This window comes from Odontomachus brunneus, unplaced genomic scaffold, assembly GCF_010583005.1.
Source record: "Odontomachus brunneus isolate Ranch 3 - 2012 unplaced genomic scaffold, Obru_v1 Obru_scaffold_106, whole genome shotgun sequence".
Classification (NCBI taxonomy): Eukaryota; Metazoa; Arthropoda; class Insecta; order Hymenoptera; family Formicidae; genus Odontomachus; species Odontomachus brunneus.
Genome location: NW_022639556.1, coordinates 280,655 through 306,831, shown reverse-complemented (window position 1 = coordinate 306,831; position 26,177 = coordinate 280,655). Strand labels below are relative to the sequence as shown.

At 50.9% G+C, this 26,177-nt stretch overlaps 2 protein-coding genes across 2 annotated transcripts in view; one reads left to right on the top strand and one right to left on the bottom strand.

Annotated features, from left to right (window-relative positions):
• The window catches only part of LOC116849084 (1-phosphatidylinositol 4,5-bisphosphate phosphodiesterase classes I and II), a 283,574-nt gene that overhangs the window by 5,962 nt on the left and 251,435 nt on the right, over positions 1-26,177 (bottom strand). The gene's annotated exons all lie outside the window — the stretch shown is intronic.
• LOC116849089 (dachshund homolog 2) overlaps positions 1-26,177 on the top strand; it is a 287,082-nt gene that overhangs the window by 142,498 nt on the left and 118,407 nt on the right. Inside the window, exon 4 of the mRNA XM_032825882.1 lies at positions 3,550-3,612. Coding sequence (XP_032681773.1) covers positions 3,550-3,612 — 63 coding nt within the window. The remainder of the gene's footprint in view (positions 1-3,549; positions 3,613-26,177) is intronic.

Sequence of the window (26,177 nt, the reverse complement as noted above, 5' to 3'; positions counted from 1 at the left end):
CCCCCTCCTCCCTTTCATGGCTCATCTCGCAATTGTCACGGTGTCAGGAGCGACGAGAGACCGCGAACGGCCGCTCTCTCGTGTTGCAAGCCGATATTCCGGAAGCTGCGTGTCCTCGCAGCGGGAAACATTTTCATTAACTTCCTCCCCGTACTTTACGAGCCGACCGGGGGGAGGGGGGGGGGACGAGTCGCATCGGATGAGATGGTAATGGAGACGCGAGGAGAAAGATGGAGAGAGGAACGGTACGAGGAACGGTGCTTTGGAAAATTCAGAGTTTCTCCCTCTCCCTGCTCCAAGCGAACTCGGTATCAGTATCGCTCTCTCCACTTCCGCACGTGAATCGGTGGCACACGCAGAAATTGGATTTGTCTGTTTCGAGTTCCTCGCGAAACGCGCTCTTCCAGTGCGACGCGCGCGTCACGGCCGAAGAGGGCCGGCGAGGCCAAAAGAATACGACTTTAAGAGGATTGCAAGAGACGGCGAAGCCGTGGAAATCCGAGGGGGTCTCGAAACCGCTTGATCTCTTCCTCCTTCTTACATATCTCTTCGTTAATCCTCGATCCCCTTGCTTCTTTTGTCTTCGCGCTTTTCTTCGACTTCGTCTTCCTCGGGAATCCGCTGTTGGCCCGACTTGGATTACGTTTCACCACCTCGCGCAATGTATCGTATCAATGATCACTCTCGTCCCTTGAATATCAAGCCAAGTGAGTTTCTCGTATTTTTACTGAGATTTAATTTCATCACGAAGCGCTTCGTTATCCTCTGTAACTAGTATTTCTTCGGCGAGAAATTAGAGAAAATAATACAAAGAAAAACCTGTTATGTTGGGGAAAGAGGTCCCGGTAACTCTGAAATAGTTTTCATGCTGAAAACAGTAGTGAAATTTTCAGGTTTGTATAGCCAGCTATTTTCGAGCTGTTGGCAAAAAATCGAGAAAATGAGCAACGAGCTAAAAAAATGACAATCAATCGACCGCTGCACCTGGTCGAGTCAATTGAACACGCGCTGTGCAGCGGTTCGTTCTTAAGAAACTCCTATATTAACAGAACAATTTAATATTCATAAGAATTACAGAGTTTTTAACTAGAATTATCCTCTCTGATATTGCTCACGTTTATACTCATCATCTTACGTTAACATTTAGCAAAGTCGATTCCGAATCTTTCGAAAGACGGACTTGTTTTTAATCAGATTTTATTCTAGTCAAGTTTAGCTCGACTTCAACTTCAGTTTGACTTATTGTAGTTGGATGTAGTTGTCTACTTTGTTGAATTTCACGGAACTTTATAACGTAATCATATTCCTAACTCAAAAGTTAAAAGAGAGTTACCGCACGACGGAACTATCCGTGTCGCTTTCGCTCCCCAAAAAACGATCAAGGGCCATCGTGAAGGGCCAACAGAGTCGGCGGAGTTATCGAAATTACACGCTCATATTGTTCGGCGAAGAAGCATTCCGTGCGACATTATTCATGACTCGGATTCACCTTGAGATTCCACGTGCGTTTGTCTACCCTCGTCGCGGCGTTAGGCCAACCTTGAAGACGCGGAGGCCTTCTTGGGGCGGCAAATCCTCGCGGCGTTACGGTCCCAAGACGAATATCGCGGCTTATTCGGCTTCGTGGAGTGTGGAGAGCCGCGAAGAAGCGAAGAGAGGAAGAGAGAGAGAAAGCATGTGTGAGCGAGAAGCACCAAAGGAGCATCGTCCTTGCTCGGGGGGCAGACACGAGAGGCTAATCCTGGCATTTGTTAACGCGTTTCTAATAGATGCTCTCTCGGTACGTTCCCGCTCGTCGCGAGGCGCTCCCATAGCCACGGAGCTTTCGAGGATACGGAGACTCGCCTTAATTTTCGATTACATCCGCCCTGTGTAATTAGCCCCATCCCACCAACTATTACCCCCTTTGCCCGAGCGTTCGCTTTAGGCGGCGTGCGCCCGGAAAATCGAGACTTAACGGCAGACAGAGGGATGATGCGATCGCGTTTCTTCCTTTCGAGCGTCGCTTCGTCTCGCGGTCGTTCGTTGGTTACGATATTTCTCGTAGCCGCTCGCAAGGTAAAGCAGCGAGGAGGGGAGATATATATATATATATATGTGTGTGTATATATATATATATATAGAGAGACAAGAAGAAGGCGAGAAAACGTGTTGAAAAAGATCATTCTCCAGCCTCTGTGCCAAAAAGAGTACAGCGTGCACGCGCTCTGGAAACTCGACGACGGCCGGATTTTTAACGCGTCTCAATCTTTCTTAACGACGCTACGTGTATACCTGTACATGTGCAAGGAAGAGGTGTGCTGCGCGAGTGTATGCATGCGTGCGTGTGTGTTCGTGTGCGCGCGTACACGCACACACGCGCGGGTGTGTATAATGACACGGCGAAGGCGGCGCCGCACGTTTCGCATTATGATTTCAGCGCTTTGCTTTTAATTAAAATGCAAATCTATCGTGGCGGAGGAGCGAGCGCATGCGAGAGAGAGAGAGAGAGAGAGAGAGAGAGAGAGAGAGAGAGAGAGAGAGAGAGAGAGAGAGAGAGAAAGAGAAAGAGAGAGTGAGAGAGAGAGAGAGATCGGGAGGTAAGACGGATTACGTCTGGGGGCGCCACGACAAACACCGGAATATGATTAATTCAACGCAACCCCATCCTGGGACACCGACGCCACCGCCGGCACCGCCGTGGTCCCTCATTCCACCTCCCGTCGCCACCCCTTAACTCGCCGTATCTCCTTCTTCCTTCCCTCTCCCTCTTCTCCTCCTGCTCTCCCCCTGGTCTGTCCCTCGGGCCTTTCACCACCCAGCCTGACCTCTTCGACCAGAGTTTCCACGGACGACACGTACCAGGACGGCCCTCTTCTTCCCGTCGTCCTCCTCGCTCTTCCCGTTCTCTCTCGTTCATTTCCCCGCCGCATCTCCACGTTCAAGTCTATTTTCCTTCCGTGCAAATACGCGAACCGTCAGCCGAAAGCCCGGCATGGAAACCATGTCAGGCGTATTGACATTGGATTCCGGGACTTGGTCGGCTGCGAGAGCGAGAATAAGAGAGACGTCTTTCGGAGTGGAGGGGTTATCCCCGCGAACGATGGAGGTCTGATTTCCGTTTCGTTTTTGTACTCCGCAAACGAAGATCCGGTCCCTCTGATTAACTTATCCGTTCTCCCACCTCTCAGCGAATAGGTCTTCTCTTTCTCCGTTTCTCGACCAGCGCGATCTTGAGTCACAAATTAACTCCGCTCCCGTCGCGCTGACGTCTTTTTTTTTAATCAGCGACATCAAAGGCTCTTCATTCCCGGTGCGTTCGATAACGAGTGAATCGTGGCGTATCCGAGAGACAGGACGGGACGGGACGGGAGAGACGAGGACTCTTAATCAAGCGTGTCCTCTCGCGCGAAGAGCGAAGAGCCTTGCGTCCGTCTCGCGATTATGCAATTTCTTCCGCGGCGCGTATCGCCGTTTCTCCTTTTGTTTCCCTTGGTTCGCGCCGTTTTGGCCGCGGCTTTCTTTTTCCATTTTGTCGTGTCGTAACGCCTTTTGTTTTGTGTTCCACAGGTCCGGGACGGTTTGGGAAAACTGCCGAGCTGCCTACGAAGATATTGTCAAACATCTCGAAAGGTAGGACAATCCAGATCGCATTGAACCTCGCAAAGTTGCGCGAGTCGGAAGTGCGTGCACGCCATTCTATCTCCTTGTTTTCCACGCGGAAATTATTCCGGCCGTTTCGACGCGTTTCGAACGCAAGAGAGACGGGGCGAGTGTGTCGCGATGAAGCGGGGTCGCGAGGAGAATCGGGGTTTCGCGCACCGACACCGTTCATCCGTAAATCCGTAATTCTCGATTAGCCGGAAAAATCGTGCGCATCACGCGCGCTCGGCAAAAATACAAAGCGCGACGCGACGCGGCGCGCCGAGCCCGATGACGCCGCGACGGCCTAGTCCGGCCGCTGCACTTCCGATAAATCAGTATTACCCGGAGGCAGGTATCGAGTTTCCGGTCGCGCGACAAGTTGAGTCCAGGCCTGACGCAGTAATGCCAACATGATTTGTACGGTGCGAGAGCTCGTAACCTCCGACCCCTCCGCGCCTCCTATCTGCCTGCTCGCTCTCTCCCCCTCCGCGCTATCCGCCGCAAAATCCATCCGACCGACCAGCCGGCCTCCGGTTCACCGATACCAACACACAGCCAGCGTCGCGGCCGAGAGCGAGCCACCGAGGTTTCCGCGTGATCCTAACCACTTGTCACTTCACGGCACGCAGATCATCGTCGCGACGTGCCCGTCCATCATTCGGGGATTAAATCATTCGAGCGCCTCCGAAACACTCGCGCTCGTGCCTGCCGCCGCTCCGAAAGGGTTGATTTCGGAAAGGGGCTTTGCCCACCACTACCACCATCACCACCATCACCAATACCATCACCATCGTCACCACCCCCACGTCAACATGAGCGAGAAGGGAGATTGCTTCGTTACCGCTCTCCTTCGCGTCATACTATATACTACTTAAACAAGGTTTAAGGTTGTCGACGGGAAATAAAAACGTGAAATCGCGAGGCGTGGACAAGAGGCAATCGTCGAGAGTGTTTCTTGCTGATTTCAATGGGCTTTCGAATATACGCCTGTAGAGCGGCTCAAAATAAAAGATACATTTTTATGCGCTTGTCTGCACGCTTAATTGAAACGATCCCTCGAAGATAACTGGGGGATATTAAATTTCCAGCGAATATATATATATATATATATATATATATATATATATATATATATATATATATATATCACAGAGCGCAGCTAAGAGGTGTATGAAAAAATATTTTATACAAAAGCCTGGTGGTATTTTATGCGCTTTACAATTGTGTGTATTCAGATTTTTGTACGAAATATTTTTCCATGTGCCTCATAGTTTTGATAATATTCGCTGGAGATTAAATATTCCGGCTATCTTCGAGGGGGGAGGATCGTTTTAATTTAAAAAAAATACGAGTCTTTTATTTTCTGCTGCTCTACAGTATACCCAAAGCAAATCAGACTCGATGAGATTAAGAGAGAAAGGGACACTTCTGATGGTTCTCTCTTGTGAGAGGACGAAGGCGGGTCGAAACAGATGCGAGAGCGTGGGTAGTGGCGAACGAAGGCGCGATTTCTCGACATCCGGAATATCTTCGGTCTCGTCTTCTTAGTTTTTGCTTCGTCTCGTTGAGAAGGACATGTAGGTGGCAGCAGAAAGAGACAAAGAGATAGATAAAGCGAGAGAGAGGGAGAAAGGAGAGACATAGAAAAAGAGGGAGAGAGGAAGAAGAGCCATCCTCGCGCCCACGGTGTGGCGGTGGTGGTGGCGGGCGGCCGTTAATATGGGGGTGAAAATCGACACTTGGCCGTCCGAAACGTAATTTCCAATTCAAAGGCAATGACCACTGGTCGAGCCCCGCCGACCATTCGGCCCTCGCGCCCACGCCCGCGTCCCTGCATCCGCGCCGGCCCTTTCTCTTTCTCTCTCTCGTTCTATTTGCTTTACCGTCGACCCCACCGTCGACTTCGTCAACCGGACAAACGCGTATTGTGATTTCAGCCTTTGACTGGTGGCCGTTCGATGGATATCGCAGGGGGTGGTAAATGGGCACGAGGCCACGAGGGGGTGCGGGTTCTCCGGCGGACGCGGACGCGGGGCATGCGGCGTCGGCAAGGGAGGGAATGGAGCAGGGAGGGCGCGAGGGGACCGCGAAACGAAACGAAACGGACCGGAGCGACGCGGGGGTGGTTGGCGCGGCGCTCTCGGTGCGGCAGGGAGACGGAAGGGCGACGAGCGCCGTGAATATTCATGGCGAGAACCCTAGACGAATTCGGACTTGTTGCGACTGACACTGATGTAAACCTTTGTTTATCCTGCGTGGCCCACGCTCGCCCGTTCCTACCCTCTCGAGATACGCGCGGCAGCCGCGCCGAGGGCGATCCCGCCGCACACGGTCGAGTATTTAACTGCGAGTTAAATTCTGATTAATCGACGGCGTCGACTTTATTAATCGTTTGTCCTTTTGATTTTACAAGCTCACGGGAATGTCGACCGAAGACTGCGCGCTTATTCCTTCTCTCTGGCGCTTCGCTCCCTCCTCCCGCTCCCTTTTCCTCCCTCCCTCCCTCCCTCTTTGCTGCTTCGTTTTAATCCCGATGATTTGTTCGCGCTAATCCATTTGATCTGCTCGCTCGGAGGAAAACTCTGACTTCCCCTCAAGTCTATCCGCCGGTGCGGCCAATTAAATCTCACTAATCTCGTCTCGAGGCGAATCCGTTTTGGACAGTGCACGTATACAAACACGAGCACGAAGTTCCGTCAGGACATCTTCTTCTGACCCCGTGCGATTCTCACCCTTTCGCGTTTGCTGGTAATAGAAAAAGAGAGATAGAAGAAAAGGATCGTCGTTTCCGCATTGGCGCCCTCGCAATTGCACCTATCGATCATGTTCTTCGGCGCGAGTGATAACCATAGAGCCGAATTTCGGTTATATGACTAGCGGATAAGCAGTTGTTACGAGCGGATGAAGGCGGGAGAGAGCGCGCAAGGGGAAGAGAGAGAGAGAGAGAGAGAGAGAGAGAGAGAAACGCGCAACGAGCTTCCATCGTGCTCATCGACCCTCGCGCGGCCTCTGCGCGGCGTTATGAAGTAAGTAATATTAATGGATCCCCGCAGTCAGAATGTTCGGTATCAATGCGCTAATGTCGGCTTCCTGGCTTTAAAACTACCCAGTCATTCCGGCATAATTCACGCGCATTGTCTGTCGCCGTCCAACTACCTCCGCCATCAGTTTCGCCGCCTTCCTACGGGTTCCTTATCGTCGGCATCCCCTTACGCGCTGCCTCCGCATCTCCATACCCGTCACCCCCTCGCCATGCCCATCTCTTCTCGCCCTCGAGCTCACTCTCTTTCTCTCTCTTCGACCTGTCCCGAACTCGAGCTACCCTCCTCGTTGCACTCGCGACGTCATTAATTACGACGGCGACGACATCCTATCGTCCAGGACATCTGCTGGAAAATAATATTCATAAAGTTGAGCCTCGTCGTTACGATCGACTCTTTCTACTGCCTCCTTCCCGTCCCCTCTCTCCCTCTCTCTCTTCCCCCTGTTCGGTTCCGCTTCTTGCTTCTTCGTCTTCTCCCTCTCGCGCCGCCAGCAAGATGGTAAGCGACGACGTCGCCCATTTACATTTACGGTCATGGTTTCGTGGCCGCCGAGAGACCGTCCACAAAGAAATACACCGACGACGTACGCAAAACGGACACGTCGAACGTGTCGTAAGGTATTTCGCTTCTTGTCGCTTTGATAACCGCGCGCGATTACCGCCGTCGACATCGAATCGCATCACGGTGGAACGGCGCGATCGAGATTATCGTAGTCATTTAGTACATAACACTTAGCCTGATGTACGATTCGTCGCGGCTCGGTGCGCGCATTAATGGCTTATCGATCGGATCAACGACAGAGATTATTCCTCGGAATAATCTCGAAATGTCGTCATTCTCCAATTAGACCGCAGTTAGCCGAGCGCCCGTGCGTTAACTGCCACCGAAGATCAACGTCACGCCGAATAAGGAAAAGAGCGAAGTTGTGTTATCGCGCGCGTCGCTCCGTTCGCGGAGCACAATTCGCGCGCGAATCGCCGCGTCCGGCGCGTCGCACAACGAGCTTCTTGCAGGGAAAAGAAACCCGAGCGTGACGCTAATTCCGCGCGAATCACGAGGTTCAGGGAACAGGGCTTGTTGCACGTGGCGAAATGATCGCGCGAACTAAGCGCACCATTGAAAAATAGTGCGCGCTCGCTCGCAACGGAACCGGCGGTCCCGGCTGTCAAATGGACGCGATCGGCCTCACCGAGTCTATCGTAGCTCGCGACGAGCGCGGCGAAACGGTTAATTCGACTCGGCGATCGCGCGGACGATAGCCTAGCCGCGCGCTGCCTCTCCTCCGACTGCGATCACGAGCGGCCACGCTAATTGCGTTCAAACGAACTGTCAGCGCGCGGACAGGCACACGCGCAAACACCTCTACGGAGGTGGCTGTGGTAGCGCGCGCGCGCGCGAGAGAGAGAGAGAGAGAGAGAAAGAGAGAGAGAGGCGCGTAGGGCGGCCGCGCGACGTGCGTGCAAATACGCGCATTGTGATTAATACCGTTTACGCGCAACCAGTCCGGGCTTCGAGCTGTCAACGTGCCGCAACGAGGATCCCATAATTACGCGATGCGCGCCAACACGACGCGACGTTTTCCGCCTTGTCCGTCCGTCTCGATCGCACGTTATCACCACTGGATCCCAGCCATCGTGGAATCGTCGTCGTCTCGATTGTTCCCGGCATTCATGCTCACACACGAAGTGTATTTTATTTGTATTTTCGTCTAGAAATTTATCCCACGCTCTCTCCTGGTCAAACTGATCCCAATCAATTGTCTTTGCACAAGGTGATGTTGTAAATTCCTAATTGTTAAGCTTAGTGAATTTTGTCGTTACTGAACTCCAAGTGCCGTTGCTGTATTTTTTAACCTTTTTTCTAGGCTTATAAAGCTTTGAAATTTCAGAGTAGAGAGAAATACAAATTTATTAAAAGTGCTCGGATACGAATGACCCTCGTATTCATTTTTAGGGATTAATAATTATCATTAAAAAGATCCTAATTCCCACATAGTTTTGACAGGTGGGGTTTAACCTGATCAAAACTATGGGATAAATTTCTTGCCGACTTCCTTCCTCCCTCTCTTTCTCTCTCTCCACTTATCTCTCCACTCTCTCTCTGGCGCGGGCACGCCACACACATCGCCGGATCGTCGGTTAATTGTCATGACATGTTATTATGGCGCGTTAGCGCGACGATTGTTCGGCTCGATTATGCAGTTTTCTTCTTTGTGAATAATCGGCGCTCGCGCGCGTGTCCGCGATTAGAACACTACGCGCCGTCGTCTACGATGACGGCGACGACGACGGTGGTGGCCGTTTTCGCGTCTTAATATGCGCGAGCGGCCAGGTGGACTTTATCCCGGGTAAGATCGCGACGGCAAATTGCGCGAGTAAAGTGAATTATGCGCGAAAATCGCTACGCGATTATCCCGCTGACAAAGCGCGTATTAGTCACGCTATCACTCTCGTTCTTCCGTCTCCTCTCGAGGCTGTCCCGTGAGCACCGCCGCGCGCGTTCGATTCTTCCACTCTTGCCCACCCCGTAATTTCTCGACATAATTTTCGCCTGTAATTGCCGGTGTGTGCGCACGTTCCACCGGCAATTACTTAGATATTTAAAGAAACGTGATCTGCACTTCTCGCGCTCTCGACAGAGAGAAGGGGAGATGGAAGGAGAGAAAGAGAGAGAAGAGAGGGTAGCTCGAGAGAACAGAGTTAAGGTCACCCTAATCTCACGAGAGAGCGAGTCAGGTTCCCTCGCGGAGAAGAACAGGTATAAAATTCATCGGCGCGATCTCTACGACGGATTCCTCAGCTGGTCACCTTCGATCGTTCTCCCTCCGATCGATTACGCTAACGCGCTCCCCCTCCCCGTCCCGTGACCCAGTCCCGACGACGGACGACAATTAGCTCGGCGATTTTTTGCGCGACGATGCGCGACCCTCGCGTGATCTGCAGGAGGATCTCGCACGGAAATCGACGGCGCGTACGAGAAAGAGAATGGTCGACTCGCGACAAACGCCCGGTCTACCTCGCGTTCGACGAACTTGATCGATCGGCGAAACCTTCCCCGAACCGATTATCGGCCGTCTATCGGCAGTCTATCGGCGACTGCGCGCGCTTTAAGGACGATAGGGAGACGATCGCATTACATCACGACCGGTCGGTGTCGTGACCGAACCGTCGTCGTGACTTAGGCCGCTCATCCTACGGGCGATGATAATAGATCGATCATCCCTCCGCCGCGGGAGCCCGGAACATGCGACGCGACGCGACACGTCACGTCCCGAGGTTCGCGACGACGTAACGTAGCCGCGAAGAAATCGCAAAAGTCGCGCCCTCGATCGCGACGTACTCTCTCGCCGAGGGGACGAAGGTAACGCGCCGGGCGAATTAATGGGTGCACGCCGGGCAATGAAAAGCGATATAAAAGCGGGCCCCGGTAGCTCTGCGGGCCCCACGTGAAGGGATCCGCGTTGGGCGGCCAAGAGGAAGGGAAGGAGCGAGCGAGCGTGGCGGCCGCTAACGCACTTGTTACACATCAACGGTAAATCTTCCGACTCGTAAACTTCTTGGCCGGGTGAACACAAGTCGAGGCGGTCGCGCCTCCTCGAGAAGGCGACAGACAGGGTGGTGGCGTCCTGGAGGGAGCGCGAAAGGGGCAGGAAGCGCCCGCGGCTGAGCGACATTTATTTTATTAACCCGAATAAATTATTTATCGATCGAACGTGCGCGCGCGAAATCGTAATTAATCCCATAACTCCTTTGACGTCCATAGACGTCATAACGTCTTCGCTCTCTCGCACATGAGAAAAATGGTCCGGTTGATTCAGCAAATCTGCAGCTTGCTGGACAATAACGAGAGTTGTAATTAAGTAGATTCGATTGCGCAGCAAAGAGACCATGCGTAGAAGCAATAAGTAACTCAAGTTTGTGAAACAGGTTTATTTGTTTTATTAGAAAGATTGTACCGTATTCAACATAGATAAACAAATATTTTAGCCTCTTTTATGAACAAGTAATTCGGTTGTAATTGTGTGTTGGTACGTGTGTATGAATACTTCATACTGAAATGAGTATTTGTTGCTTTAGTTAATTTTTATTGTTAGAGCTAAACGAAATTCGTTAATGTACTAAGCTTCCTCTGATACAAACAAACGATTAGAACAAGGTGTTCTGAAATATTTTCACTATATGTTCCATTCATTGCTTTAGCTGACTTTTATTACTGTAACTAAATTAAATACATTAATGTACTAAATTTCCTCCGATACAACAAAATGATAGGAACGAAATAATCTCAATTGTTTTAGCTATATTTTCCGTCGCTTTTGCTGGAAAATCGTCTTTGCCGTACCAACAAATCTGCCGCGCTGCAATATCAAACTTTTGTTTCGTCAGGTATAAGTGAAGATATAATTGGGTCAGGGATATGCATATATAAAGTTTTGAGACTTAGTCATTGCAACCGTTGTTAGTTAACTGTCCGTCCAGTGCAGCTGCAGATTGGCTAAGCTAACGCGGCTCTCGCTTATGCCAGCAAATATATTTTCTCATGCATGCAAACACGCTAATATAACGTACGGTATTATCCGCCGTGTGGAGCGAAGGGGCCGCTGACGGAAGCGGTGAACGAGGATATTTTTCGCGGAGTGGCGAGACACGTTTCTTCCCGGGAAGTGTGATCGTTTTCGGGCTCATTTGCGTCGACGAGAGGACGATACGAGCGACAAGAATTACCGCGGCTTTGATGCAGGCGCACTGCCTGCACACAAGGGGTGGAGGAGCCGACGGGTATTGTGGGGTCGAAGGGAATCATCCGAGAGGGCGGCAGGCAGGGGGGAGGAGGAGGTGTCATGTTGTGCCAACGTGCATTATTAGAACGCACGTCATCGGCCGGTAACGAGCCAAACCGAGAGAGCAAACTTTGGAACGCGACGTTGGCGACTTCGACGCGTCCTCGGCGTCGTTGTCGGCGGGCCTTCCGGCAATATGATGATTAATTAAAAACATAATTAGTCACGTCATACGCAAACATGTCGGCGGGTACTAAGCGCCGGACACTAATGTACCGTGAAATTGTCATCCGCCTTATATTCTCCTCGAATTTTCTTTCTCCGCTCCTCGCCACCGTCTCGTCTCGTTAGGCCGCGGTGTCTTTCGTCGGGATATTTTCTCAGCGAGGTTATTCGTGGCGGAGCATCGACGGCACGTTGACTAACGAGCTTGCGATCACTGTTGTATAATTTGCGGCGGTGGACGCGCCTACGCGTCGGGCTCGGACCTCCGGCGACGCCTCGGGAACGCGGCATTTCGTCGCGATATTTGGGGAAGTTCTCCACGCTCGCGCGCGTAAAGCCTGGCCAGCGATCATGTAGCTTCGAGTGGAATTCCGCGCTTTTCACTCATCCCCGATAGCACGAGCTATTTCACGAATCGTAGAGCGATTACGTAACTGGACGTGCGGGAGAGTGAAATCACTAGACACGAATGATTAATTAATGTCTTGTCTTGGGATGTGTATCACACTCGTTTATAAAAAAGATTAGATAAGATTAGATAAGATTAGATAAGAAAGATTGTATATAGCTACATGGAAACTGACATTGCTTCGGGAATACTAACGAGAATATACCATACTCATTTACCAATTCTAGAAAGCATCATGATTTTCATTAGATTCATGCTTTTTCACCATCAGTTTTCAAGGTCAAAAGATTTATGTGAAAAGTTTTCACATTTCCATAGGTCGAAAGGTTACATGATCGCTGTCGGATCATTGAATTCATGTGAATTTTTTCACTTTTCATCTTTCCGCGTTGCAAGGAAAAAAAATGATCGTTTCACCTAGCTAGCATTACAGGCACGGATAATCGTCGGATAAATTCCCTCGACCATCGACTCGCGCTCAGTCTCGTCACTCGCTGTCTGTCGCTCGCTTATTAATCCCTTCGCGCTTCGCTGCACTCGCGATTCGCACTCCCGTCTCGAGAGCTCGCTCGCTGCCTCGACGGGAATTTAATTACGACTCGGCCAGTAACGCCGTGCGTCTCAATTAGCCGGAACAAATGTCGATTGCAGCGCTAAAACATCCGCCTTTCGCGAGCGCTTCTTCTCCTTCTGCCTTCGCGCCCTCTCGCGGCCGTCGTCGCCGTTCTCGGACGTGTTCCTTACGCGCGATATGGCGCGAGGGGCGGCCAAGATATATCGTTATTAAATGGGGCTTCCCCCTTCGGCGCCGCGCACACGTCAGTATATTACGTACGTAACGTAGCGGGACTCCGCGGACACGGCCAGGCGGGGGTTACACGCGCGCTGATGTGCTCTTATTTATACTCGCGCGACATGCGATTCCTCGGCCGCACTTCCGGCGAGAGCGGGCGCGCTCTTCCCGCGCTTCCCTCCAATCGATCTGTCCGTCCGTCGTAAATTTTGCCAATTTTCCCCGAGCCTCTTCCGTATCCACCGCACGGTACGGGAGCGCGCAGGAGAGAAGGATTAAAAGTCGATATCGGGGGCGTCCAAGGGCGTACGGCGTCCAACCTGAGAGCGGCGGGAACTAAGGAACGCGCGTCTAAGCGGGGCCGACGACGAAGCCGAGGCGGCGGGGGCTGCACCGGCGGCCGAGCGTGGGCGGCGGGCGGTTAATTGAAAAGCGACGGGGTAGGGTGCCGTTAAATAAACCGCGGACGTACGTTCCTGCGGTTCCGCGGTGCTACCCATTCGCAGCCACGGTTTCACTGGCACTTTTGGTAATGAACTAATATTTGCAGTGTCCGGCGCGCGCGAGCTCGTTTCCGCTCGCGCGTCCCTTACCACCTTCCTTCCTTGCCGTACGTGGCCGCGCGGATGGCTGCGTGCGTGTGCCTACCGTGGAGGTGGAGGCGTGTGGACACAATCGTCGGCGTGTTATCAGCGACCCTTCCGTAAATACGCGCTTGGCCCCGCGGGGTCAAACCAACCCTGCCCCCCACTCTGCCCCCTTCCCGCCCCCGTCCCCCTCGCAAACGGCGGTGCTGCTGCACATGCACACGCGTCGCCGCGCTGCATGTGCCCCGTGACCGCGCTCTCCGACTGGCTGACTGGTTGGCTGGCTGGCTAGCTGGCTGGCTGGCTGGCTGGCTGGCTGGCTGGCTGGCTGGCCGACTGGCTGGCTGGCTCCGCGCGAGAGAGCGAGAGCTGTTACGATATGCATACAGATCAAATAGCTCCGTGTGTGCTTTGCATTCCCGACGATTGCGCCCCCGAAATCAGATTCTTCTGCCTTCGTCGTCCACATCCTCCCTTCCTTCGGGGCGGGCACCGCCCGCGCGCTTTGATCAGTGCGACGTTTGCATGCGCGAAACGCGCGATGCAGGCGTATTCTTTTGAGATCTCCGGATTGCCCCGCGGCATCCATGAAACTCGCGCGGGTAAAAGGACTTCTTTCCCGTGAGATTAAGGTCCAGTCGATGCCGATCGTAAATATGTGAGATGGAATCATTTATCCCGGACTCTCCCTTCTTCTTCTTCTCCCTCTTCTCTTTCTCTTCTTCTGCTGCTCTCATCGACAAGGGCATTTCGTTCATTCTTGACGCGCTGCATATCGCGCGCTCTTGCACGTTAGAATCGCGCCATCTTGAGTTCTTGCGAAAGACTAAAGACCTTGAGAGACTAAAAACCAGAAAAAGAAGAGAGAAGGTGGTGAAGGGATGTGTCTTCTCCACGCGTGGCATTTTCTGCACGTGACAGCGCGAAAGAGAGACAGAGGCCGAGTTCTTTCTCTCTCTCTCTCTCTCTCTCTCTCTCTCTCTCTCTCTCTCTCTCTCTCTCTCTGTCTCTCTTTCTCTCAGTGACAAACGAGCCGAAGTGGCAGGCCACGGTCACTCGACAAGAATAATCGTTTTCCAATTGAAATCCAATAGCAACTGCCGTTCCTCCCCTGCGTCACCTCGCGCCCCACATTGATCAACGCTTCTAAAATGTTTCTGACATCGATTATGCGGACGCGAAAACACTCGCTCATTCCCCCACCGATGGTGTGTCGCCCACCTTCCACACGAGGAAGATCACTCTCACTCTCTCTCAGAAAGTACTGTCGCACCGTCGTCGGCGCAAAAAAACGCGGACTCTTTTCCGGAATTTAAATAATATCCTTTTATATTTTCGCGCTCTTTTTTCCTCCCCCTCTCTCTCTTTCTGCGCGCAAGTAGCGAGCACACGGCTGTGCTCGTATGTTCGCGCGTACGTCGGCCGTCATAAATCCAGCCAGGCGGCGCTCCACAGGGAGAGAGAGAAAATCTACAATTCTAAAGCTTTCCATAAAACACTCGACAAAACGCTTCGCCCGCACTTTTCGAGTGGCCACCACCGAGCCCTCCATCGTCTCTCTCTCCCTTTCTCTCTCTTTCTCTCTCTTCCGTCTCTACTACCATCTCCTCCTCTTCCTGCCTCGTTCTCTTCCTCATCCTCGTCCTCTTCCTCATCCTCGTCGTTCTCCGATCTCCTCGCGCCGCTCCCGCACACCATGAATCTGTTGAAATATGTAAAACCGTGTAACCTCTTCAATTTACATAGCCGCGCGCGTATACGCAGAGTGGCCGTTCGTCGCACTAATTGATAATTCCGCGTATCTACTCCTCTCACGAGAGAGTTACTCGCCCGGAGCTAGAAAATTGCGCGAGCGCTCTCCGGCCAAAGCAAACACAGTGTCGGGTCGTCGTTGTGGAACGTTACCGTTCGTGCGCGCCGTCCGAAGATTGCTCTCTTTCTCCCTCTTTCTTTCTCCACTTTCTCCTTATTTTCTCGCGGTCGCATCGATTGCCAGACGCGGATCCTAGACACTACTTTTGCAGCAGATCGCGTTCGATTATTCCGCGCGCCAAGGGAAACCCCTTCTCGTCCCGGCATGCGGTCGTTTCCTTTCCCGCGAGATTTAAGCGATCCCTTGGTAGGAAACTCGCGTTCCGCCTGAGAAACGAGAAATCCACTCGGGAGAAATTGGTTCGGTAGCGACGAACAGACGGCAGCCCGAAGAGAGACCGGGTGAACATGAGATGAGAAAGAGGAAAAGAACGTGAAGATAGAAAGAGAGAGAGAGAGAGAGAGAGAGAAAGAGAGAGGGAGAAGGAGACGACGACGACGACGATGATGAAGCAAATGCCTCGGACGTTGTCTCACGTGATAGACGTCCATCATCGAGCACGACGAAAGCCCAACATCGCGAGGCGACACATAAATATATATACGCCTGGGTGCGCTGTGTTGATGCAACGATCATTTTTTTCTCTCCACTCCTCTCCCTCTCGTTCTCGTCGCTGGTAATCGCGGTCGCTCGCTTCTCTCTCTCTCTCTCTCTCTCTCTCTCTCTCTCGCGCTTCCCTCTTCCACTACCTTCTCTTCCTCCACCTCCTACTCTTCTTCCACCTCTTCGTCCCTCTTCCTTTTTTTCCCGTAGTACGCAACACCACGCGTGATCCACTGCGACGGCATGCCGTTGCTACTGGTATTTCGGAGCGCGCTGAACAAACAAGCGCCGATAAAAGTATCGGGGTATATAGTACATCTGGAAGTAGGGATCATCAGTCACGGCGCGCATCTGCGAAGCACTCTAGTTCTCTCTTCCGCCCTCTGCTTCTCGTCCACCTCTCTCTCTCTCTGTCTCTCTGCCCGCGCCTCCATCTCTTTCTCTCTCTGTCTCTCTGCTCGCGCCTCTATCTCTTTCTCTCTCTCTCTCCCTCTCCCGCCCCCGCGGCAGTCTAGCGGTGTCTCGGAGCGATACACCCGCCGCGATGCTAAAAACCATTTGTCATCGCCGGCGTAAATATGCTACCGAGCGAAACGTGCATTCGACTTGCCTCCACTTGCGAGAAATCCGAGGATTATTCTGGTGGTTCGACTCGCTGTCGGGAGTAAAAGTTAGATTCACGTATGAAGGGAGATCGCGGAGTTTGTTGCGAAAAAGAAGCGGAAAAGACAATTCTGTCTTGCAAAATCTCCGAGTGCCGACGAACGCGGACGAGATGAGTTCTTCTATCGTAGGTGAAATCGACACCCTCATCGTGACAAGCGCAAGGACGAACTCGTCCGCTCGCGCGGACAATGACGGAATGCGCAGAGTTCGTGGCGCAAAAGGGGGCAAAATGAAATCGGAAAACGCGAAGGAGAGGAGCGATGAAAAACGCGTGTCGGGCGCGGTGGCGCGCGCGGGGCTTATCTTTATTTAGTGTAACCACACGTCCGCGTCGGGGGAGTACCTTAAAAAGTTCGTCTAATAAAACCCCGAGGCCATTTGTCAACGGGGGCGCGCGGCGCGGCGCCCGGGGGCTGCTACAAAATGTATGTAAAACACATCCAGTCGACGCCGTGACTCGTGAGGCCGTAACCGCTCGGCTCTGATGGGCCGACATCTAAAATAATAAAAGTTGCCTCCGTCATTTGTCAACGCTTCCTCTAAGGAGCGACGCGAGTCCCACCGCCACCTCGTAATTTCGCGATGTCGCAGCTGCGAGCGCGTTCGCCGTCCTCCCCCTCGCCCTTCCCCTCCTCCTCTCACACTCTTTCTTGCTCACTGTCTCTCCCTCCTCTCCATTCTCCTGCCAACTGTAAGGAAGGCACACCGTGCGCCACAACGATTTCGCGCCACGCGTTCATGGGCGCCCTTAATTTCACGAAGAGCCTCACGTTCCTCCGCCGCACAGAGGGACACAAACGCGAAGGGAGCGAACGCGATTCTCCTTACCCCCGAGCGGAAATAAGAATTTGAACGAAACTCGCGCGAGGCGACTTAACGCGCGATAACGCCATAAACTTATACCTCTTGTCTACAACCTTGCTTTAATTCTTAAATCGCAAGAAACTGACCAACCACAGTTAATTATTTTCAAAATAATCGACTGTAGTTGGTCAATTTATTACGGCTTAAAGATTATAGCAAGGTTGTGGATAAGGGAATAGAGTTGTAGACGGGGCGCACTCTTACGGGAGAACTGATGATAAGATTAAAGGACACACGGAAAAAATGGCATGGTTGCTTAATCTGACTGTGCCAACCAGATTTAATAGTAAAATTCGAAATCACTAATCATGCGGTCGTTGCAACCACAGTATAATTACCGAATTACAGTGATGATATTTGCTTTAACCAGACATTACTAATCCGTGACAAATGTCGCCCCAACCGATTTCTAGTTGCCGCAACTAGATCACGTGCAACTACATCGATATAACAGAGAGAGAGAGAGAGAGAGAGAGAGAGAGAGAGAGAGAGAGAGAGAGGATGTATAAAAAAGTAACTGAGTCATATCAACTATACACATAAAGATAACTACGCACTGAGAAAAAAATATATGATATTTGGAACTATAATGGCATAGTAAAAATATTATAGTTAGGAATATAATTTTTATAGTAAATGTTACCATAATATTTGTAATATTTACAATATAAGTATAGTATAACTGACCCGTGTAAAATTTTTACCAAAAATTATAATTATTTGAAATAAAAATTATGGTAAGGTGGCAAATATTGAATGGTAAGAGAAATTAACTATTTTATATAGTCAATACAACTGGAATATTTGGCAAATATAGGTACATGTAACTATATTCCCAAAAGGTGCTTTACCATATATATACAGAGTAATAAGATGGTGACTATAAATCTGTGTTCATTCTACTATATCTTCATGTTTAGATGAACTATAAATATGTTTGAGGCCAAAACGAACTATAAAATATAGTGAGATTATAGTTATTCCAACTATTTTTTTCTCTCAGTGCGATTGATGATGCGACTATGCTGCTCACAAATATTGCTGGTTATATGTTGTGCATCTATGCGATCGTAACAACGACATTGCAGAAATGTTGCCGTTGAAGAAAAGCCCGTCGTCACTCGAGGGTCGCAGCGAGAGGATCCTCCATTCGTCCCATTCCAATGAACCCCCTTAAGTTATATCGAACTTCCTCTTTCTCTGTGAATCGCGTGCTCGCATTAAAGATTGTTTACGGCCGTGGGCGCTCACACATACATGCACACAGCGATGGCGGGCACCGGGACGACGATCGAGACTTTGTATACCCGCATTTTACGATACGTAGACGTTGGCTTAATTAAACCACGCGCATGAATGGTTCCCGAGGACCGGAGGAGCCGCCCCGTGAGGCGCGTTTCACCGGTGCTTCGGGTATCCGCGAGGATCCCAAGGTGACGCAAAACGAGGCGTTTTCGTACTTTATGTCCGTCCGCCTTAATCCCTTGACTCTCTCTCTTTCTATTTCTCTCTCTCTCTCTCTCTTCCCCTTTCTATCTGTCTCCGGAGCGGGAGCGGGCGAGAGGAGGCGCGACATGGCCTTAAAGTGAAATAATAAATAAAATAATGTATCCCGTCGCGTCGGTGCCGACTCGCGCGGACGGGGCAATAATCTAGGAGAACGAATGCGCCAGACGACTTTTATGAAACGGTCCGAAGGGGCTCCACCGTCAGCCCTTTTTACGCGTGTGCACAGCCGAAAAATAAAATCCTAACCCTTTCTCGAGGCGAGGGCACGCACAGCGAGAGGCGAGAGATGGAAGCGGCGGGATAAAACGTTAAATACGACCGCTGAACACCGGGGGCCGACAATAAAATTGTCGTAAACCATTCGCTCGAGTGATGCACCTGCTTGGCCGTGTCGCGCACCGCACGGCCGCGTCTAATGTCCATCGGCCGACAGTGGCGTGATTTCGGCTTCACGCCGAAACGATGCGGAGGCGTCGATCGATCGTCGTCTGCGATAAACGCGTAGATATTGATCGATCCGCGTGAAGCAAACGCCGCCGCATGTACCGCCACGTGTTGGCAGTCCGTGTGTGTCGCGTAATTAACTTTTACAACGAGGATATCACTCGAAGCTGTCACGCGCAATTTACGCGAAAATAATCCGCGTGCTTTCCTCGATAAAAACGTATTACACTTCTCCCTCGCTCGTTCGTTCGTTCTCTCTCTCTCTGTCTCTTTCACTCTATCTTTCTCTCTTCCTCATCGTTCTCGAGAGAAAGACGTATTAGTTCCGCAACCGGAGCCCGGTTCCCGTTCTATCGCGGATGAAACGCGGATAAAGCGCGCGCACGGACGAGCCTCGTGGAAAATCTCGGGCTGTCCATAAAGTCGACCTCACCCCTCATGGCGTGTCGTTTCTGCATTGAAAGAATGATCGAGTGCCCCGCGCCGAAAGGGCGAACGCGCCTCGCCAGCCAACCACTGCCGTCACGGCGCGTTGGCGGCGGCGGTGGTGGTGATGGTGACGGCGGCGGTGGTGGTGATGGTGACGGAGGCGGAGGCGGCGGAGGCGGCGGCGGTGATGGTGGTGGTGGTGCTGGCGGCGGCGGTGGTTTGAGTGTAACCACCGCCGCGCGCGCACTCGCTTATTCCAGTTTATTTTCAAGTAACCCTTCACATTGCGCTAATGTATTTCTTTTAAGCCGCCATTCACGCCGCCCGACATTTCAATCCGGTCCATTCAGCGTCCGTCCGCCCGCCTTTCCGTGAAACACACGGGGCCGATCGATCTAAGCAACACCGCGCGTCAATATTCACACGACTTAATCCATTCCGGCGAATGACTCGTCATCTTTCTCTTTCCTTTTTTAATCCCTCCCCTCGCCGATCTCTCCTTTGCCTCTCGATATCTCTCTAGCGTTTCCCACGCGCAGTCATTTTGCGATACAAACGCCGGTCGCTTTCTCAGCGGCAGCGAGTAGACAAAATAGTCGAGTCGTCGCGCGCTCTGTTGCGCTAATTGCACCGAGAGAAAAAGACTGATCTAACTAAAATTATAGTTATCTCCGAACCCACGCAACCATACTTTCCGGTCGTTCTAACACGAAAGTGGCAGTAATACAATGTATATAAGGTTATATTATCGTCAATATTATAATATAATTTGATTAAAACAATAGTTTCCTTGACCATAATTTATAATAATTATTTCTCTATGTCTTCTCGTAGAGTTACAAGTACTAAATTTTTCCTCAGTTTAGGGAATAAATAAAAATCGACCGACTGTTCACTTCACTCAGAAAAAAAATTGGTTCCTCTGGCTTTAAGCCTCTTAGCCATATTTTTTGTTTGTTTTAACACAAAAATGGCAATAACATGCATATATGGTCATTATGATTAACATTGTAATAGAATTTAATAAAGAAAGATGACTCTTTTTACCGTAATTTATAGTAGTCATTTTTCTATGTGATTATATATTTACAAATGCCAAACATTTTTCTCTCAGTGTCAAGACGTCACGAATGCGAATGCTCGAGACAAATCGGAATTTTGCAGTTTTACATTGCGAAATGCTTGGAATAGTGAACGAGAGAAAAAGAGAGAGAGAGGGACAGAGAGAGAGAGAGAGAGAGAGAGAGAGAGAAGCAAAGAGATGTGCGGTACTTACATAGAGGGAGAGGGTTTGAGCGAAAGATAAAAGTCCAACGCTGCGTGCGACGTTGTAATAATGCAACGTGTGCGACAACACACAGTGAAAAGGGGTTACGGCATTCCTGCCGGTTACGACGTCTATAACGCGCCGACAAAGAGGTTCGCGATCACAGGGGGCTCGCTCCGATCCCGCGTGGATCGCTAAATATTTCATTTCGCATCCCTCGAAACGTTTCATCCTGATTCAGGTGCGCGTACGTGCGCCCCGCGACTCGCACAGGTGATGTACGCGCGCGGGTCTCCCGATTCGCTCTCAGTTAACGCATTACACAAGGTCATCGCATACCCGGAACTCGCTCATCAGACGGACCTTCACTGCGCGAGAAAATTCCATAGACCGTTCCGACGATTCTCATGCTGACTAGACTGACTTTTGCTTTCGCGATAATTCGAATTAATTCAGAATCTCTCCCTTGGTGCAGGAAGAGACTCTCTCTTCTTTCTCTCGCCAACGAAGTAACTAACACTTTCTTTCTTTCTGTTCTCTGGAATGGATAACAACAAGACGCGGGCATGGAAAAGCGCTCGTATTTCTGACTCCGATCGGACATCCAGGAGTTTCATTATTCGAGGTTGCGCAGTAGCTCCGTCTCACTCTCACTCCCTCGCCGTCTTCGTTTACATTTATGATTTAATATGATCGTCCATTGTTAGGTCCCCTCCGGCTACGCCGTCTCCCTTTCTTCCCGCGCAAATATCTCGCTTTCTGTCCTCGTTACCTATGTAATTTGAACGGGCTTTATTGTTGCTTCTTCCAGAAGAATGTTCGCCGTTTCCCCTTTCAGTTTCATCTCGTCTTCTTAACTCGTTATGCGGCGCATCTCTCCCTGGTGTTTCTCACATGGCGTGAATTAGGCTCTCCTTCTCTCTCTCTTTCTCTCTCTCGCCGTATCTCGATCCGAAGGTGTCATTCTCAAAGGGTGATTCTCTTTTTTTCTTCGCCAAAGAGGAAGAAGAGATAGGCGTTAAGAAAGAGGAAAACAGAAAAAAAAACAGACATTTTCCCCGGCAAAAGTGTCGAGTGCAAACACCCGGATAACTCGATTGTTAATCAATAGTTGGAGCAAGCCGAATCGCAATTAAACCGGACGACACGCGGCGGAATGACAGCGACGTAACAAAGACGGCACAAAAGGCGGTCGCGCGCGGAATATTAAATTCGCGCAGAATTCGACGAACTTTTCACCGGAGCATTATGGGTCGGCTATCTGGATGATGTAGCACCGAAGTTGGGAAGACTTTTCCGAGCAGAACCCCAGCTCTCTCTCTCTCTCTCTCTCTCTCTCTCTCTCTCTCTCTCTCTCTCTGGGTTGGTTCGTCGTATCTCTTCTTGTTCATCTCTCTTTCTCTCTCTCACTCGCTCGTTCTTTCCCGCGCGCGCTTTTCCTCGCGCTCCTTCTCTCTGGGCATAGCTTCCAGGGTAGCAATCTTTTATTATTAGCGCAGGCTTTACCAGACAATGAAACGAAAGGAACGGAATATGATATTGTAGTACAGAGGCCCGTCGGAAAGGGAAGCTATTGTCGGTCTCTTTGAATTTTAAAGTCAACGATCGATACGGCTCGGGGGATGCGCCTTTAGCCATACAGCCATATAAACCGCTTCCAGTCCGCCTCCTCCTCCCTCCCACCCTCCTCCTCTACTCTCCTTTTCCTCCCCCCGCGTTTCACCCATCGTATGCTCGTCCTTCGAGGTCCCTTCGCCGCCACCGGCTTAGCCCCGGCTCTGTTTATTCGGGATCACCCGGTACGCGCGATTCCGAGCGAGAAACCACCCGTGGATTCACCCGTACTTACTCATCGCGACGACGACGACGACGACGACGAAGGAGGTGAGCGCGAAGGAGACTCGCTTCTGCGCCGTTCACTTCCTCCCGCGATCGCAAGGTCGACGATTGGTCCAAGATAATTTCAGGGAAAAGTTAATCGAGATGAAAATTGGTTCGTTTAATCGACGGCAGATCGACGACGAGGGGGACGTCGATGTCGTGTCAACGCGGAAAACAAACGGGAAACGAATCCGGAAGTTCGAAGCATTTCGATGCAAACGGTCTTAGGACTCGACGGTACAGCAAATTGTATCCGCGATGTGTGCAGCACACTTCCCTCCACCGTGACCGAGAACGGAGGTCGCGAGAGAGGCTGTCACCAAATTGTCGGGCGGACTAATGATAAATTGCGCCCTCGGCCCTGCGGAAACGCCGCCCCATCGTACGAGCAACGACGCGCAGGGAATCAAATTGCAATTTGTTATTTGTAATTCCGAGTGTCGCTTAATATACTCCCGGCGCTTCCCACCTTCCCTTCGCACCAGCGCGGAAGGGTTAGAAATTAAGCGTAGGCTGATGAGAAAGCGCGCGAAGGTGCGAGGCGAAGGGGCGAGCGTGTCATCTTGTTTGGTGTTAATAAACGGTGATTAAACACTCTCCTCGTCGCTTTATTTTTATCGCGCGCGCGCACGCACGTGAATCACTCACTCGCCTCGCTCGTGCGAATCGGATACTGCGATATACACCGGGACAGGGAACGTTGGCACAGAGGACTCTTCCCAGCAGAACGGACGACTGTCTTTCTCTCGCGACGACTTATCCAATCGCGCCGTTATATCCAGCCTCTTCCATCCCTCAGTCGGAACGATCTCCATCGCTGGAATCGCGAGAGCGACATAGGGAGAGAATCGTCGGCTGAGTAGGCAAATATTCGATTTTGTCTATTCAATTTTCCAGAAAAATGACGCGCCCGCCATCTCGACCTGCCCCCGCCCTTTCAGCCAAATATTATCGCTGGAACTCGAACGCCGGCGTGAGGGGCGGCGGGGAGAAGAGGGGCAAGGGAGCCCGGAGGAAAAGAATAAGTTCGATCAGTCAGAGGGTGGCGGTTACCGTTTCGGTTATGGCTTTCGGAAGCGTCGTCGAATCCTATTCTTGCGCAAACCCGATAAGGGCCCTTTTACGCGTATATTTTCGCACACGCATCGCTCGTGCCTACGTCGTCGTCGTTCTCGTTGTCATGTACGCGAGTATTTGCCAAAAGAAAGAAAGAGAGAGAGAGAGAGAGAAAGAGAAAAAAGAAAGAAAGACGGGCAGATTGCGAACGTTTTATCGCATTATCCATCGATCAGAATCTCTTATATATCCGAGGAAACTTTTTCATTGAATTAAAATGCGCGCGCGCGCACACACACACACACACATTAAATCTCTAAAAAAATTAATATAAAAGCCGAAGCTCAACATAGTTTTGACGACTTCGATTGTTAAATCTACGAGACGTGAAATTCGTTATATACGCGATAAGAAATGAACTCTTCGTAGAAATATATTAATTTTCATACTTGGATACAAATAGTGTTTTCGATTATACAGGAAGAATATTCGTGATTCACACGCGCGATTTCGCGAGAACGAAGCGCGCCTGTCTCGGGGCGCTGGCACGCACGTGCGATCATCCCTCGCGCAATGACTTTCGATTTTTTCTCACGGCGTATTTTTCTTGAATATACTCACGGATGTGCGCGGGCGGCCGGGGGAGGAATGGCAAGGCGGGCAGGCAGGACAGGGTAGAGCAGGATGGGTGGCTGGCGGCGTCGGAGGCTGCGGCAAGGGGCCGGTATCCGTGAGTTTATTTGCGTTTTGCCTGCCGGCTGAGCATCGAGGCGTTCAGGAGAGTCGGGGAGAAAGAGAAAGAGAGAGAAAGAGAGAGGGAGGGAGAGAGAAGCGATCGAACCGGAGACTTATCGCCGCCGAACCCCGAACAGAAACGCGCCACGCTACGCCACGACAACCCCCGTGCGCTCGTGTGCCTTGCATCTCGCCCCCGTTTTCGGCCCCGGCCTCGGGGCGACGATACGAAAAGGGGTAAATCGCAATGGAATTATTTATGTGCGCGCACATGGTTCCGATATACCGTCTAATCGATAGCGCGCCGAATGTCGATCTCTCCTTCTCCCCTCCCCCTCTCTCTCTCTCTCTCGGAAGAATTGACTCACTCCCCGACGATTTCGAATTTAATCTCCTGCGAGTGAAGTTTCGTCGATGTTATCTCGCTTTCTCTTCCCGTAAAAAATAGAGACCCGTCGCGCATTGTTCTGTTTTATGGAGTAAAGTTGCATCCAGACAAACTTGCATAGTTGTATAATGCATACACTGAGAGAAAGAGAGAGAGAGAGAGAGAAAGTAACTAGAAAATAGGAAAATGTATTCGGTGGCTAATAGCATATTAATACTAAAAGCTGAAGCTCTTTTACTGAAATAGAATAAACAATGGCTTTTATGAAAAGTTAATTTTTTAAGAAAATGTACATCTCCTTATATAAAAAATATTTTATATATTAGTATAAATAAATATTATTATAGCATCTATCAGAGCAAGTATTTTTCATTTCTTAGATATTTTTTTGTTCAGTGCGTGTACAAGGAAATTGACCAATCGCGCGTGTGACATAAAAGATACCCTTTCACTGGCAGAACAATCATGATTGGTCGATTCCCTGATGCACATGCAATACGCGAATATGCAAGTTTGTCTGGATATATAAACCTCGAAGGGATCGCGCACTAACATATAGGCCGCCGATACGTCCGTCCAACGAACGCTTTATCTACTTCGCCACGGCGGCGGCTCCTCGCGCGACGTAAATACGAATAGCGGATAAAAGCCGCGGCGGTATCACGGTATGCCTCTCTCGCGGCAGCTTTTCGAGGGTTATCCGACGGTTCCTTTCTATTTACCGTATCCTCTCTCGCTACTTCGGCGTGAAAAAAGCACGACACGGGGGTTAGGACACGTAAAAAGTCCACGAGGGACTGGAATTGGGGTAAAAACGCCCCGGCGATTCGGCGGGAACCCCCGCAGATTGACTCCATCCGAAACCGCGATAAGCCCCATCATGCTCTATCTTCCTTTCTCTATCTCGCGGTCGCCACTTCCCTTAGTCGCCCTCCGACCTCTGTCTCTGTGTATCGTTTGCTTTTTTCGTCGCTGAAAGCGAGAGAGAGAGAGAGAGAGAGAGAGAGAGAGAGAGAGAGAGAGAGAGAGAGAGAGAGAGAGAGAGAGAGAGAGAGAGAGA